We start from the raw sequence: 15,318 nt of genomic DNA on the forward strand, positions 1-15,318 counted from the left end.
CAGAGAAGAATGGGGATAATTGGATCTGTGAGCTTTCAGCTGCACAGAAAATCTGCTGTGCTTTTCTTCCGCTTTTTGTGTGTGCATTTAGTAAGATCCCCAGAAGAACTGAACAGCATTTTCTGAATGTGTCTCACAATCATTGGCTGTTGCTCCCTAAGGATGCTGGGAGATACAGAATTGCTTTATTTCCTGCTAGGAGGGCTTATTCTAACTGACTCGCCTTGAACTGTTAAATTATTGAAATATCTAGGTCTAGATACACACCCACACCCACCCACCCACACCCACCCCTTAGTCCTTAGATATCAACTCTGCCTTGTCCACACACATCAGTCATCTTCTTTCTATCAAAATTTCAGGCTTTGGAGAACAAAGAGAAATTATTCTCTTTGTCAAGCTTTTAGAGATTTGCTGAATTCACAACCTGTCATTGTCTCTCTCCAGAGTGAGGATATGAAAGGGGCTTGGGATGGGAAGGAGGATGAAGAAGATGCAGCTGAGGAAGTGATTATATCTGGGCACAATGAGCCTCCGGAAGAAGCACAGGCTCCCTTTGCCAGCAATGGCTAGCAAGCTCTTCCACGGCCACCTGCTCCCTTCCATCCCAAAGGCCTTGCCTGGCGCTTTTGGCAAAGGAGAATTCCCCACCTGCTCATGTCACTGATGCCCACCAGCACTTCTCCGTCGGCTCTGTTCTCCCTCTCTTTGTTTTGAGGGTTGGGCCACTAGCAGAGGCTCTGTCCATTTTGTTTAAGGCAAGAGTGGGGAGTGAGGGCCACATTCCTTTCTGGGCATTGGCTTTGTGCAAGTGATGGGCGGGGCGAGGGTAAAAACGGGTGGAGCTACGAATGTCAATTTTAAATTTGTACAGTTGGTGAGCTTCTATGCACACTCACACGCCCTTCTCTGTATGCTCCACGTGGAGAAGCAAGAGGCATCGCCAGAGCTCAAAGACATACATACCCCTCAGGTGTCCTGATAAAACTGGGACAACCCACTTTTTTTGTCTGAGAGCACGGCGGCCATTTTGGGTGCCACAATCTCACCCTGAAAAAAAAGGACTTTTTCGGGGGGAGGGTCGTGATTTTGCACAGCGCCCCAAATGCATTTTGTTTTGTAACCGAATGCCGCAATCCGCACGGGGACCTTACTGTGAAAGGCAGGCAAGAAGAAATCCAATCAATCGAGGAAAGAAATATGGATTACCATGGTACCGCATCCAGCAAAACAGGCAGATAAGTACGTGATCCCGTCTGCCCCACAGACTGGAGTGAAGGAATCAGTTTGGCATTTACAGTTGTTATTGCAGGCGGAATATGGTGCCAGGATGGACGATGATCCTGATCTGGAAGAAAGTGGGTGGGTGGGTGGGGGGTGAGGGGAGGGCAGCGGTTGGTCAGAAGGAAGCGTGACTCCGAAGCATTTCTTTCCTCCCCAGAAGTTACACCCAGGCCATATTCACACCATAATTTTAAGCAGTGCTATTTTTCTAGCGAAAGAAACTCACCATGGTGCCCACCTGAGAGGTGGCGGAACTGAGTTTGGGTGAGTTTCAGATGGAAAAAGGCCTCACTTTTAAGGCCCCTCCCTGAAAAGGATCCTGTGAGGTGTAGATTTGTTAAGGGTGCCAAGACCCCTATTCCCCTCCCAGAATTTGCAGAATTCCCTATGAAGAGGGACTGATCGTTAAACCACTCTGGAAACTGTAGCTCTGGGGGGTGGGGGCGGGGCAGGGAATAAGGGTCTCTTCACAACTCTCAGCCCCCTTCACAAACTACACTTCCCAGGACTCTTTGGGAGAAGCATCATTGTGCATGGTATGGCACCATGGTATTATGGTCTCAGACTCTTCCTTGGCTACTGATTGCATGGAAGACAAGAAAGAGAACAGAAGGAGCTTAAGGTCCCAGAGGTTAGGGATGGCCATACTGATCAGTCAGAGGCAGATTTAGGGCAGGTTGACTGCCCCCCCCCCCAGAATGCAGGGGCCAAGCGAGTGCCTTCCCGAAGTCTCTAGATTCCTAATGCCTCCTTTGCAAAGCCTGGCTTTGGGGCGCAAGGGCTGGCTGTGTGTGTCAAATTTTGGACTCGCACAGGGCATCATATTACCAAGGTCTACATCAGCAGCCATCTTGTGTCTCTTAATTGGGACAGGTGCATGCTGGGAAATCCAGGAGCAGCTAAAGGTTCTGTTGGAAGCCAGCCCAAAGACAACCCTACCTGCATCTAGGCTTCCTAACTATACCTTCAGGGTTGCTGAAGGAAACCACCCCCCCCCCACTAGATTAGACCTCTCTAGTTAGGATGGCCAAATGAAAGAATTCCAGCAGAGATTCTGCTCTTAAAGGTGCCAGGCCACCAAGGCTGGGACCTTTCCTCTCATCCTCAAGGAGCAGCTCAGTCACAACCTGACCTGTTGGGTGCAGCCCTTCCTTCCAGGTTGGTGAGTGAGATGGGACTTTGGCCTTTTCTCTTCTTAACATCTGGACCAAGCATATCCCTCTGGTAACCCAAAACACCTGAAGGGCACCGGGTTGGCAAAGGATGATTTTGGACATGGAGGAATAAACCCCAGGAGTGTTTGTGGCTCAAAGTCCGTTTCACGGGTCATACTCACTTGTTTCCATAGGGAACAGTGACCCCAGCCACTGGTCCTGTGTCACAACCCAGGAACAGGAATGAGACGTAGCAGCCCGTGGAAACCAGGTTGACCAGCATAGCCATACGGATGGCTCCAAGAGCAGACAGGCTCAGCTTCTTGACTAAGAGGCCACCCAGGAAGATGCCCAGACATGCACAGGGAATAGCTGTCATGCCTGCACAAAGAGGAAAGGGGTTCATAGCTTCCATTTCAATTTGCTTCAGTCCCTGTGCATGCAGGTGTGGAAAACCTACTTCCTGAAACATTAGGAACCCTTAAAAAAAAAGCACATACAGTGGCACCTTGGTTGTCGAACGGCTTAGTTGTGGAATAAATCGGCTCCCGAATGCCGCAAACCTGGAAGTGAGTGTTCCAGTCTGCGAACATTTTTTGGAAGCCAAATGTCCGATGCTGCTTACACGACTTCCGATTGGCTGCAGGAAGCTCCTGCAGCCAATCGGAAGCTGCACCTTGGCTGCACCTTGGTTTTCGAACCGTTCCGGGAATCGAACGGACTCCCGGAACAACAACCAAGGTACCATTGTATTTATATATATATACTTTATATTATTAGAGATACAATGTGGTGTAGTGGTTAGAGTGTCAGACTTGTGGGGGTTAAGTGGGGAGGGCGGGAACTATGAGCTGCTTGGAGAAGAAGGAGGATCAGAAATGTAGGGAAATAAATATAATTTAAAGTTCTTTTGAAAATAAAAAACCAAGTTTCTAGACCTTAAGGCAGGGGTCAGCAAACTAAGGCCCATGGGCCGCATGTGGCCCCCCAGGCTCATAAATCCGGCCCACGGAACCTGCCACCCACTCAGTTCACACATGCTGCAGACGCCTCGCCACATGGGGACTGACTTCCACGATGCTGGCACTGCTTCTGGGCAGGCAGCCAATCCGAAGCGCGGAAGCCTCTGGGCAGGTGGAAATGCTGGTGCGGCTTCGGATTGGCTGTAGGAAACTCCTGGAGCCAATCCAAAGCTTCAGGAAGCCTTGCTGCCCGTGGCTGAGGTAAACCCGGCGTGGGCATAGACGGAGAGGCTGGCAGGTGGGCAGTGGGTCTGGGCCATGCCATGGGCAGTGTGAGGGGCGCGTCGTGGGGCTTCAGCTTGCTGATGGGCCACAGCATGTGGTGCACCCCGCCTGGGAGCTCCGCAAGGACGGGCCGATGGAGCAGCTGCTGCTCGTCAACAGATTGTGTTCCTCTTTGGAGGCAGCTGTAGGACCGGCTTGCACGGCATTTATATTTTTCAAAATATATTCCGGCCCCGCACAAAGTCTGAGGGGCAGTGAACCAGCCCCCTGATGAAAATGCTTGCTGACCCCTGCCTTAAGGATTGGATGATAGGACTGAGATTATGTGAGCAATGCTGAGTGACCTTACAGCAACTGAGAGGGTGGAATGGCTTTTGTCTGGGCTCCTCCACATTATTATTATGACATTTCTATCCTGGCTCTCCTCCAAGTTGCTCAAGGTGACATACATGGTTCTCCCCTTCCCTCAATTTTATGCTCACAACAACCCTGTGAGGTAGATTAGTCTGAATAGGGATTTGAACCCTGGTCTCCCAGATTCTGGTCTGACACTCTAACCACTACAGCACACTGGCCCTCTGGAAAGTGAATATGTTCATAACTATTGCAGGTTGCAGAGAATTTGTTTTCCTTGGCTTTCACGTTGTGGGGAATGGCACAATTCCATGAAAGTACCGAAAAGTTGCAAAATGTAGAACTCAGAGGTCAGTTTTGTGAGATCCTTGGTTGTCTTTTTTTTAAAAAAAACAGCAAGATCCCAGACCTTACAATTTTCAAAGATATGCTTGAAAAACTGACAGCAAGACTTGCTGAAACCTCTGTAGTCCAATGGGTTGCTGAACAGCATTTCCAGGGATAAGAGTGTGGATGAATTGTGGAGAAACAAATATTTAAAAAATTGCAGGGTACATTAAGCAAAGTGAGAGCAACCTCGCTGTTTGGTCTCATGTGCTTAATTTATGCAGGTCTCAGGCTTTGACAATTTCTTGTTTCAGAGCTTGGGTTCCTTTGGCACAGAATGGAAAGGCTAGCACCTGATTAAAGAAACCAGTCTTGATAAATGGCATGGGTTTGGGTCAATTAATTTAATCTGCATATGTATTTGCATATGAATAAAAAGGAACACAAAAAACATAGCTTACTATGAGAGCTTGTGTGGAAGAATGTTTTGGAAAGATTGGGGTGGGACTGCTTCAAATTCCTGCTAACCAAAGAGCTGATGGGATGAAATGGGGGCAATCCCTAAGCATAGCCTTCCTCGCAGGGCTGTTTGTTTGAAGTATATTTGAAGGGGCAGCTGCTTTATTTATTTACCTATTCATTCAATTTATACTCCACTCTTCCTCCTGAAGGAGCCCAGGGTGTCTAACACATTGATAATAAAACTACTTCTTTTTAAGAGCAGCATTTTAAAAAGTTGTTTAAAATATTCCAAAACAGTTAAAAACATATTCTCAAACAGTGAGAAATTGTCAGGAAGTGTTTTCCAGCCATCACATGACAGGAACCCCCCCATCCCATTTGTTTTTAAAAGTCTGGAACAGATTAATCCATTTTGCATTGCTTTCTATGGGAAAGCACACCTTGGTTTTGGAACGCTTTGGTTTTGGAACAGACTTCCGGAATGCATTACAGTAAGTTTGAGAACTAAGGTACCACTGTATTCATACCAGAGTGAAAAGAGTTATGCAAGCATGAAGGCATGAGACTGTTTTGGCATGACTTGTGAGCTGCCAAGCTTTTGCTGCAAGCCTGGGATGGCAAAGGCAAGGGGTGTATGTGGGCATGGGTGTAAGCAGCACAGCATCTGGCACCCCATAATATACCCCGAAAAGAACTATGGCCCAGCTGATGGCCTGCTCTGGCTACTTACCCAATAACTGGTTGGCGGACGACGTTGTGAGATTGAATTGCTGCTCCAAGTATTTCCCCAGGAAGGCTGCAAAGCCAGCAACCACGGCGATCTCCATGCACGCCGCAAGGACAATGCAAGTGAAGACCGGATTGGAGAGCAAGTGCTTGGTTACTTTAGGGATCACTGAAGAAGAGAAAAAAGAGGAAAGGGGTCTTCAGAAAGGGGGCTACCTTCTGAGCTTCCCCAGATGCCCTCAAGAAGATCTTCCCCAGCTTCTAGGCATCTTGGCTCACAATGACCTTGCTGAACGGAGATAATTGGAGTTGTGGTCCAAAACATTTAGAGGATGCCAGGTTAGGGAAGTGTAATGGTGTAGGTAGCTTCCTCACGAGTAAGCGGCTCCAAACCCCGTGCTTGGTTTTTACAGGGTTTTATTATGTACATATGTACAAGACAGAGCATCAAAAAAACCTGACTGTACTAATCCGATTCAGAATCTGGAAGCGCCCCCCCCCTTCGTGATTTCCACCAGCATAACCCCCGGGGCACCCTGAACCTCCTCCGTTGGTCCCTCCTCTCCCCCCCTCCTCTGTTGGGGTAAGGGTGCTGGTGGAGCACCCTCCCCACTAGAGCTGCTCAGTTGAGGGACCGGCGCGGTGGCTCTTGGAGCCTCCTCCTCTTGAGTGCTTGGGTCTGCCCTCTGCAACTCTCCCTCTGGAGCTCCCATCTCCCCAACATCCCTAAGGGTTTGCCTCTCCTCCTGAGCCTCAGTCCCACCTTCCGGGGGGGGGGGGGCAGCTGCCAGGCGCTAGGTGCTGGGGCTCTGGAAGCGTCCAAGAGCCCTCGCTCTGATCCACCAGGCTCTTCGCTGACCCCTGGTGGTTCCCTGACAGGAAGGCTGCCTAAAGACATTTTCCCAGCTGCGGGGCAGCTGGTTGTCTGTAAGCAGCATAAGACCCATGTGGCTGGGTCCGAGGACACTCCACATGACCCAACCACATTGGCAGGGCTCAGTCACATGGGTCTTATGCTGCTAGATCCACGTGACTGAGCCTCGGCACATGTGCTTGGCTTTCCCAAGCCACAGGTCTATAGCTAACACCCTCTGTCCATGGTCAGAGGCAGTCATGCTTCTGAATACATGTGGCTGGAAACTGCAGGCGGGGAGCATGCTCTTGTGCTTGCATCCTCCTTGCAGGTTTCCTGTTAGCATTTGGGTGGCCAGTTTGAGAACAGGATGCTGGACTAGATGACAAGGAGGTCTTCTGGTGTTCCTATGCTCTTATGGAAATGCACTCAAGGCCAGGGTTGGACAGACTTCAGGCTTGTGGAGTGTACAAGGTTTCCTTTGCTTTTAAACTATGACTCCACGAACCAGTAGCTCAGCCTTCTGCAAAGCAGGCACCCATGATGTCTGCTTTCTACCTCCACAATCAGGCAATGGCTTGACTTGCTGCAGGGCACCTTTTCTAAAGTCCAGGCATTTCCCATTCTGTACATTCTTTATTCCGACTTTGCATCAGATTCTTTGTAAGATTCTCATCTTTATTCTTATGACTTTGTATTGATTTAGCCTAATGGCTCCATGCAGCGTTGGCTTGGCTAGCCCCTTTGTTCAACAGAAAAATAGATACAAGCAGACATGAGATCCCTAAGAACACCATTGCCATCTAACCATACCTGGACTGCTTTGAGGCTCAGAGGGCCATCTAGGGGCTACAGAGCATATTACACAGGAAATCACTTTTGATTACTGTATGAGTAGCACTAAACTTCTGGGTGTTTAGATTTGAGGATTTGGTTCTGTCCCAAATGTTGCACTAACTACTGGGTTTCTGGATAAGGGGTATTTGCCTTTCTTTAAAGCAATGTTTCCCAAACTTGGGTCTCCAGCTGTTTTTGGATGACAACTCCCATCATCCCTGACCACTGGTCCTGCTAGCTAGGGATGATGGGAGTTGTAGTCCAAAAACAGCTGGAGACCCAAACTTGGGAAACACTGCTCTAAAAATCAATGATCTTTCCAACAGAGGCAAACAGGGTTTTCTCTTGATGCTTCCAGATTGGGACTTATTTCAAAGAAGTTGCTGGTAACAGGTTTGGTGTGTGTGTGTGTGTGTGTGTGTGTGTGTGTGCTGCAGAGGTCTGGCCCAGTGGGTCTGATCTCTATTCCTTACCTCCCTCATTCTATGGGCCAACTCTGACATGTGGGCAGGGCCACTCACTTGTCAGTCATCTGATGCCATGGTGACAGGTGAGTTGAACCACAGAGGTGGCAGGGAGAGACCTCCTCTGTCAGCACATCCCCCTCAGGGAATGCACCCATAGGGTTGCCAGACTCAATAGTGGACAGGACTTCTGTGCCTTTAATTGCCCTGCTCTCTTTTGAGTCTGGAAAGCTTAAAGAGGAACCAGCAGACCCTTTGTCTGCTGTCCAAGCAAAGGGTCTGCTGGTTTCTCTTTAAGGTTTCCAGACTCAAAAGAGAGCAGGGTAATTAAAGGCACAGAAGTCCTGTCCTCTATTGAGTCTGGCAACCCTATGTACCCATGAAGCAGGACTGAACTCCCTGTGTGGAACTGGTGGGCCTAGCCAGCTGAGGAATGAACTCTTCCCAGTTATGTCAGCTGACTGACAGGTGGACATGGTTTGGGGGGGAAATGGCCATGCAAAACCACAGAATTATAGAGTTGGAAGGGGCCATGAAGATCATCTGTTCCCACCCCCTGCAGTGCAGAAATCTTTCGCCCAACATGGGGCTCGAACCCATGAACCTGAGATTAAGAGTATCACGCTCTACCAACTGAGCTATGTCAGGGCAAACTGGCAGGCTAAGACTTACTGGATTTCCCATAGAAAGGGTGAATCCACAGTTAATACTGGCTGGCATTAGGGCTGGGCAATATCTGGTTTTCAACATCGCAATATGTCAAGGAAATAAGCAGCTATCCTACTTTTAAAAGACATCTGAAGGCAGCCCTGTTTAGGGAAGTTTTAAATATTTAATGTTGTATTGTTTTAATATTCGATTGGGAGCTGCTCAGAGTGGATGGGGAGACTCAGCCAGATGGGCAGGGTCCAAATAATAAATTATTATTATAAATTATTATTACCAGCTAAGCATCACGATATACTGATATATTACGATGACTGAAATAAGGATGGAACTAAGTAGAGGCGAAAAGTAGGGCTGGGTAATATCTGGATCTGGAAATGTGGAGACCTGAACCTAAGACTGGAAAAAAGAGAAACTGAATTTGACACATCCAGACATCCCTTTGTTGAATATGTCAAGAGTTGCACCCGGTATTACTCCATTCTGCGTATGTGTGTATGTGAAACCCCCAGTTTCATTTTCAATTAACCTTTTCTAAGCCCCAACTCTCCCTCCGCAAAGCTCATGCAGGAGTTTCTCTTTGTTTCTAAGAAGGAGAGAAAGACTTAGGTTGCAAAGCATCTCTTAAGCTAATGAATCAGGCAGAGCCTGTTCTGCTTGGGTGAGTATTTTAATTATTCCAGAGATAACCCCGCTTGAGCAAGATGGAGTGTGCCGAGGTTCTGCGAAGAACTTCACCTTGCCTTGATACCTGGCAACTAACTCCTCTGTGAGTCCTACATGTGAAAAATCAGAACGTTTGAAAAATTATCTCTCTGAAGTGCAGCTGAAGCCTCAGCAGGGCCTGTCTGCGTTTTGCAAATCCTATCCTCTCTCACTCTGCTTTCTGTTTCTTTCTCTTTGAAAAGCAATTGTCATATCCTCCTGGGGTTGACTGCCGTCTCTTTCTTTAGATGCTCAAAGTTTTATAATGCAGGAGCAAGAACTGGTGGCAAGACGTGACTACGGGCAAAACAGCCCCCTGGCAAGGAAGGATTTTAGACTCACCTGCCCCATACCACACTGGTTTAGGATGTATAGACAATAGGTTTTAATGCAGAGAAACATCCAGATATTTGACCCTCCCTGTAGTCAGAAATGGTGCAGCCCAGCAAGACATCACCAGGGGGCTTTTGCTTGTCTAGTTCTAGCCAACCAATTTTGTTTTTTGTTTTTTGGGGGGCAAATGGAAGACACTGGCTGTTCTGTCATCAAGATAAGCCCAACATCAAGGAGCAGGTGCTTCCATTGATTTCTCCACCTGCATCTGTGCTTCAAAGGAATCTTTGCCCCATCACAGATCTTACACTAACCTCACTGCAACTCCTCATCCACCCTCACATTTCACTTTGGAAGCTCGAAGCGGACTATTCTCCTCCACCCATCTCATTAGACTCAGCAGGGCCAACGCTGGCACCTGGCAACAGTGGGCACTTGCTGGGACCCCCAGGCATTGATAGGGCCCAAAATTCATGTCATCCCCTCCCCCAAAATGTCTTTCCCCCCCCCTGGCCTGGCTTTGTCATTCAGGGCCCCCACAACACTCCAAGCAACACTATATCAGGGCATTGCTGGGAATTAACATGGTATAAAGGTAAAGGTAAAGGACCCCTTTACCTGGTTAGTTAAGTCCAGGCAAAGGCGACTATGGGGGGGTTGTGGCACTCATCTCGTTGGCAGGCCGAGGGAGCCGGCATTTGTCTACAGACAGCTTTCCGGGTCATGACTAAACCGCTTCTGGCGCAACGGGACACCATGACAGAAACCAGAGCACACAGAAACGCTGTTTACCTTCCCGTCGCAGCAGTACCTATTTATCTACTTGCACTGGCGTGTTTTTGAACTGCTAGGTTGGTTGGCAGGAGCTGGGACAGAGCAATGGAAGCTCACCCTGTCATGGGGATTCGAACCGCCGACCTTCTGATCGGCAAGTCCAAGAGGCTCAGTGGTTCAGACCACAGCGCCACCTGCATCCCAAGCAACACTATATCAGGGCATTGCTGGGAATTAACCTGGAGGGCAGGCTCAGCCCCCTGGGGCTGCTCAGGGTGCAGATGTTGCAGTGACTGCCCATCTCTGGTTCTCCAACAGGTTCCATCAGCAGAGAATGGGGGTCTCCTAGAACCCCCTCATGCTTTGAGCTGGCCTCACGCCTCACAATGCTTTGATATGCATTCCTGATATTTCTTTATGGTTCTTCAGCTCACTGTCTCTTCCAGCAAACCTCACAATGCCTGCAAGCTTACAGAACTTCTTCTTCTTCTTTTTTGGTCACAGCACTTTCCCCAAGGAAACCCATGTCCTACCACTGAATTGCAGCAAATAGATTTTCAGTGGATTGCCATTTGCTCCAATTCGGCAATGAAAGGTGGGTTGGTTGCCCCACGGAAAGTGCCAGGACAAAAACGACGACAACAGACGGGCATGGACTTTTAAAGTGTGCCTATAAATTGCAAGGCAAAAGGAAGTCTGGATTCCTCTAGGGAATCTCAGTTTTCAATCTGAGCAGGGGTTAGCCGAGCTCCATTTTTTTAAAAAAGCCCTGCTGTACCACACGATAATCCACTTAAACCTGCAGTCATGGCCGGCTCTACCATGAAGCAGAGTGAGACAGGTGGCTCAGGTGGCAGATATTGAGGGGTGGTAACTGGGCAGAGCTGAGAGCTTGGCTGCTGCATCACATCAGGAGTCCATCTATTCCAGCATCCTGTTCTCCAGATGCCTCTAGGAAGCCCCCAAGTAGGACCTGAGAGCATCAGCAAGTCTCCCCACTGGTATTCAGAAGGACTGCTGTCTCCAACAGTGGAGGTAGAACACAGCCTTCACTTCCATGAATTTGTCCAACCCTCTTTGAAGGCCACCCTAGTTGGTGTCCATCACTGCCTCCTGTGGGAGGGAGTTCTATAGTTTTAACTACGTGCTGTGTGAAAAAAGTGCTTCTTTGTGTGTCTGTCTTGCGTGTGCATCTGCCAGGCAGGCCTACTTTGTGTCTCCTGGATGGGCCCCTGGATGCTTAAGTCCTGTCAAAGGTGACTATGGGGTGTTGCACTCATCTTGCTTTTCAGGCATTTGTCCACAGACAGCTTTCCAGGTCATGTGGCCAGCATGATTAAACCGCTTCTGGCTCAATGGAAACCAGAGCGCACAGAAACGCCGTTTACCTTCCCGCCACAGCGGTACCTATTTATCTACTTGCACTGGTGTGCTTTTGAACTGCCAGGTTGGCAGGAGCTGGGACAGAGCAACGGGAGCTCATTCTGTCGCAGGGATTCGAACCGCCGACATTCTGATCGGCAAGCCCAAGAGGCTTAGTGGTTTAGACCGCAGCGCCACCAGTCTCCCTAGTGCAGTGGAGGATGTGGAAGGGAGATTCAGCGACCAAAATGCTCAGTGTTTGCCCACTGATTCAAGAAAGACGCAACAAAGGACTTCACGCAGCACATCGTTAAACTATGGAACTCACTCCCACAGGAGGCAATGGCTTAAATTCAGGAGTGCGGAACCACCAGCCGGGGGGGGGGGCAAACACAGCCCTCCTGAACTCTCGATCCTGCCCTTGCTTTCTTGGATACAGAGTCAGAGAAGGGCATGCAGAAACTAGCCTACTGCTTAAACGCAAAATCTGCATTAATGGCTCCACCATGACCATGTGATCCCTGGAAGGTTCCCCATGAAGGAATGCGGCTCTCAGGACCCCCCCCCACTTCTGATCTAACCAATCATTGACCTGTCGCCTCCCGCAGACGCCAGACAAGCTACGAGGGGATAGTGTCACCTCTCAGTTGCTGGAAGCAGGAGACGTCGTCGGGGACTTCCAAGGTGTTTCGCGGGAGGACCCCGTTGCTGGGCTTTGGCCTCTCGTAGTCCCTGTCTGGCAGCATGGCCTGCTCGACCTCTGCCAAGAGCTCCGGCCGGCGGGTCAGGGACTGTGGGAATCCAAACATCGGGAGAGACGAGAAGAAAAGTAAGGCACCGCAGAGCAAGAAGCCCGCCCACCATGCGCCAATCCACCTGGGGTCATCGGGGGTGATGTCCAGCTTACCTGCAAAGGACAGAAAGACAAGGCTGTTGAGGACCATGGCGGGAGATAATAAGGAAACCCCACCAGGGACTGAAGGAGGTGTGTCATGGGGGTGGTCTACCTGGGGCTACCCCAAACCTCAGCTATGCTCTGCATGCAGAAGGCATCTTTGGCACCTGCAGATGGCTGCCTGGCATGGATGCTTTAATAGAGATTCCTGCACCCAAAAGACCAGAAAAGACTGTTATATATATGCAATATATGCAACAACAGCTGCAAGGATGCTACTAGCCCAAAGATCGAAAGAACCAACAGTTCCGACCAAGGAAGAATGGAAAGCCATACTGCTGGACTATGCGGAAATGGCACAACTGACCGGGAGACTCAGGAATCAAGAAGATAATGACTTTAAGAAAGAATGGGGGAAATGTATAATTTACTTCGGAGACCATTGTAAAGACATAAAAACATCATCTGGACTTTGAAAATGACTTGTAAAGAAACAATAAATATGGATAATTTAGAGAGATGAAAACTGTGAAGAACGTGATGATATGTAGTTTTAGAAAAATTATTTTAAGGACCCACGCAGGGGAAGTCATAAGATTCAGAGGATCTCAAATATGTATATGGTAAAAGTATTTTCTCTGTATTGTTTTGATTTTTTTTTTTGTAAAAACCAATAAAATATTTTTTTTTTTTTTTTTTTTTTTTTTTTTTAGGGTTCCGGTTTCCGCCTGCAGGAATGGCGGACCTGTTTTCCATCTCTCTGACCTTCGTAAGGAATTTGGCGGTTGCTAGGGGAGTAAATGGCAACCCCCTACCCTCTCCGGGGGTTACGGAGAGGGGCCGCTGGCCCGCGATGCCCCCAGACCCACTCCGACTGTTTTTGGAGTGGGGGGAGCTTGGGCTGAGCACTTACGACGGCCAGGACTCCCGGACGCTAATCTGCATGGCGGGGATTTCCATGGTTAAAGAAGATAATTAGGCTTAAATCTATGGACATACTTCAGAAGGAGGGGAAGAAGCGCTGTTTACTGCTGAGAATTTTAAGCTGCTGAGTGAGAGGAGTCAAAGAATGTACGGCATCTGGAAGAAGGATTGATGGGGACGGAGCGATAAGGGAAGCAAGTTTTTATTTTTTCTTCATATTGTTGCCTCGTACCTTCCCGGACGCGATGTCCTGGCTTGTTTGGAGTGAAAGAGAAGCAAAAGACTGTGTGAGTTGAACTCTATAGCTGTTGTTACTGAGCATATTTCTTAAAGATGTGAAGTTGCCGATGAGAAAAGCCCCCCCCCTAGTCAGACGGAAGGAGCTCTGGACGCGTTCGGAGGATTTATGAGCTGTGACGCACTTTAAATTGGAGCAGCGACCTGAAGCTAAGTTCAGCTATAGGGCAAGGAGATCCATTAATTTACTAAGAGTTCATGGTTGGATGTTTGGGTCTCCTGCCTGAAAAAGCTGTAAATTCTATAAAGATAAATAAATCGTAAATCTTCATGGCTATGAGAGAAAATGAAAGTGGTTTGAGCCTTTCAAGATGGCGCTGCTACTTCGTCGCAACAGGGAGCTCCACTAAGAAGATTTATGGGGAGGCTGGATTGATTAACTCACACAGGAGAAAGAACATCTGTGAAACTTCGTTTGATATTTATCTCAGCAGCTGGAACAATCGGATGAAAGTGGAAAACACCTATGTGACTGTAAGGGGAAGATTTGGAATATTATGAGCTTGGAGGACGATTTGAACTTTAGAAATAAGACGGCAGTGGACAGTTGCGAGGAATTCCCAATTTCTTGAAGCATGGGAACCCAAAAATAAATTATTTAGATGATTTGGCATAACATTCGGTTTGATTGATATATATATGTGTATAATTTGAAATATTGAATGTGATATAATTGGTTTTAATTGGAAAATTAATAAAAATATTTTTTTTTTAAAAAAAAAAATATTTATTTTTTTAAAAAAATGAGATTCCTGCATTGCAGGGGGTTGGACTAGATGACCCTTGGGGTACCTTCCAACCCCAATCACATTGCAATCACATTGGAGTTTTTTTTTTAAAAAAGAAAATAAATTCCAGGCACATGGGGGGGGGTTATGGTTATTACAGTCACAGCAAGCTGGGGTGTGTCTAGACATCTATGGAAACTTCAGAAATGCCATTTAAAGCGAGGCTGCAAAGCGAGGCAAGGAAGGATGAAAGGATGAGGAAACCAGGTGGGGATGGAGAAACAGTTACTTTATGGCTCCCTCTGCTGGCCACAGTGGTCTCCTTTAAAAAAGAAAATAAATTGCAAGTTGTTCGCAGCCGCATCAGCTGCTCCAGAATAAGCAGCAAAAGCAAATGATATTTTTAAATTTTTTATTTTTGGCAAGCCTCCCATAACTGCACTGTGAGAACATAAGAAGTGCCCTGCAGGATCAGGGTATAGCCCATCTAAACCCAGCATCCTGTTCTCACAGTGGCCAACCGGATGCCCCCAAAGGAAAACCCGCAAGCAGGACCCAGTGCCGTCTTAAGCATATGATCGCTCCGGCGCGCCCCCGTCCCATTTCTCACCGTGGCGGGCGGGCACAGCGCACAGCATCGCTGCAGCAGGCACAGCCGCAGCGGGCACAGCCACACAGCCCCTTGCGACACACGGGCTTGCCTTAGAGCCGGCCCTGGCAGGACCTGAGCACAAGAGCCCTCGCCCCTCCTGAGGTTTCCACCAACCGGGATTCAGAAACGTTAATGCCTCCAGCTATGGAGGCAGAGCACAGTCCTCACGGCTGGCAGCCACAGATAGACTCGTCCAGAAGTGAGGCTGTGCCCCTATTCCCACAGCCAACTCCCCTCTTAGAGGAGGAGAGAGATCTTTTTGGCAGGGGCGTAG

At 48.4% G+C, this 15,318-nt stretch overlaps 1 protein-coding gene across 1 annotated transcript in view; it reads right to left on the reverse strand.

The window, feature by feature from the left end:
• SLCO3A1 (solute carrier organic anion transporter family member 3A1) overlaps positions 1-15,318 on the reverse strand; it is a 100,955-nt gene that overhangs the window by 9,264 nt on the left and 76,373 nt on the right. The window contains exons 4-7 of the mRNA XM_035131226.2: positions 12,189-12,455; positions 5,559-5,723; positions 2,621-2,819; positions 1,210-1,348 (exon numbers count right to left, since the gene is read on the reverse strand). Of these exons, the coding sequence (XP_034987117.1) occupies positions 1,210-1,348; positions 2,621-2,819; positions 5,559-5,723; positions 12,189-12,455 (770 nt within the window). The remainder of the gene's footprint in view (positions 1-1,209; positions 1,349-2,620; positions 2,820-5,558; positions 5,724-12,188; positions 12,456-15,318) is intronic.

This window comes from Zootoca vivipara, chromosome 14 (assembly GCF_963506605.1).
Source record: "Zootoca vivipara chromosome 14, rZooViv1.1, whole genome shotgun sequence".
Classification (NCBI taxonomy): domain Eukaryota; kingdom Metazoa; phylum Chordata; class Lepidosauria; order Squamata; family Lacertidae; genus Zootoca; species Zootoca vivipara.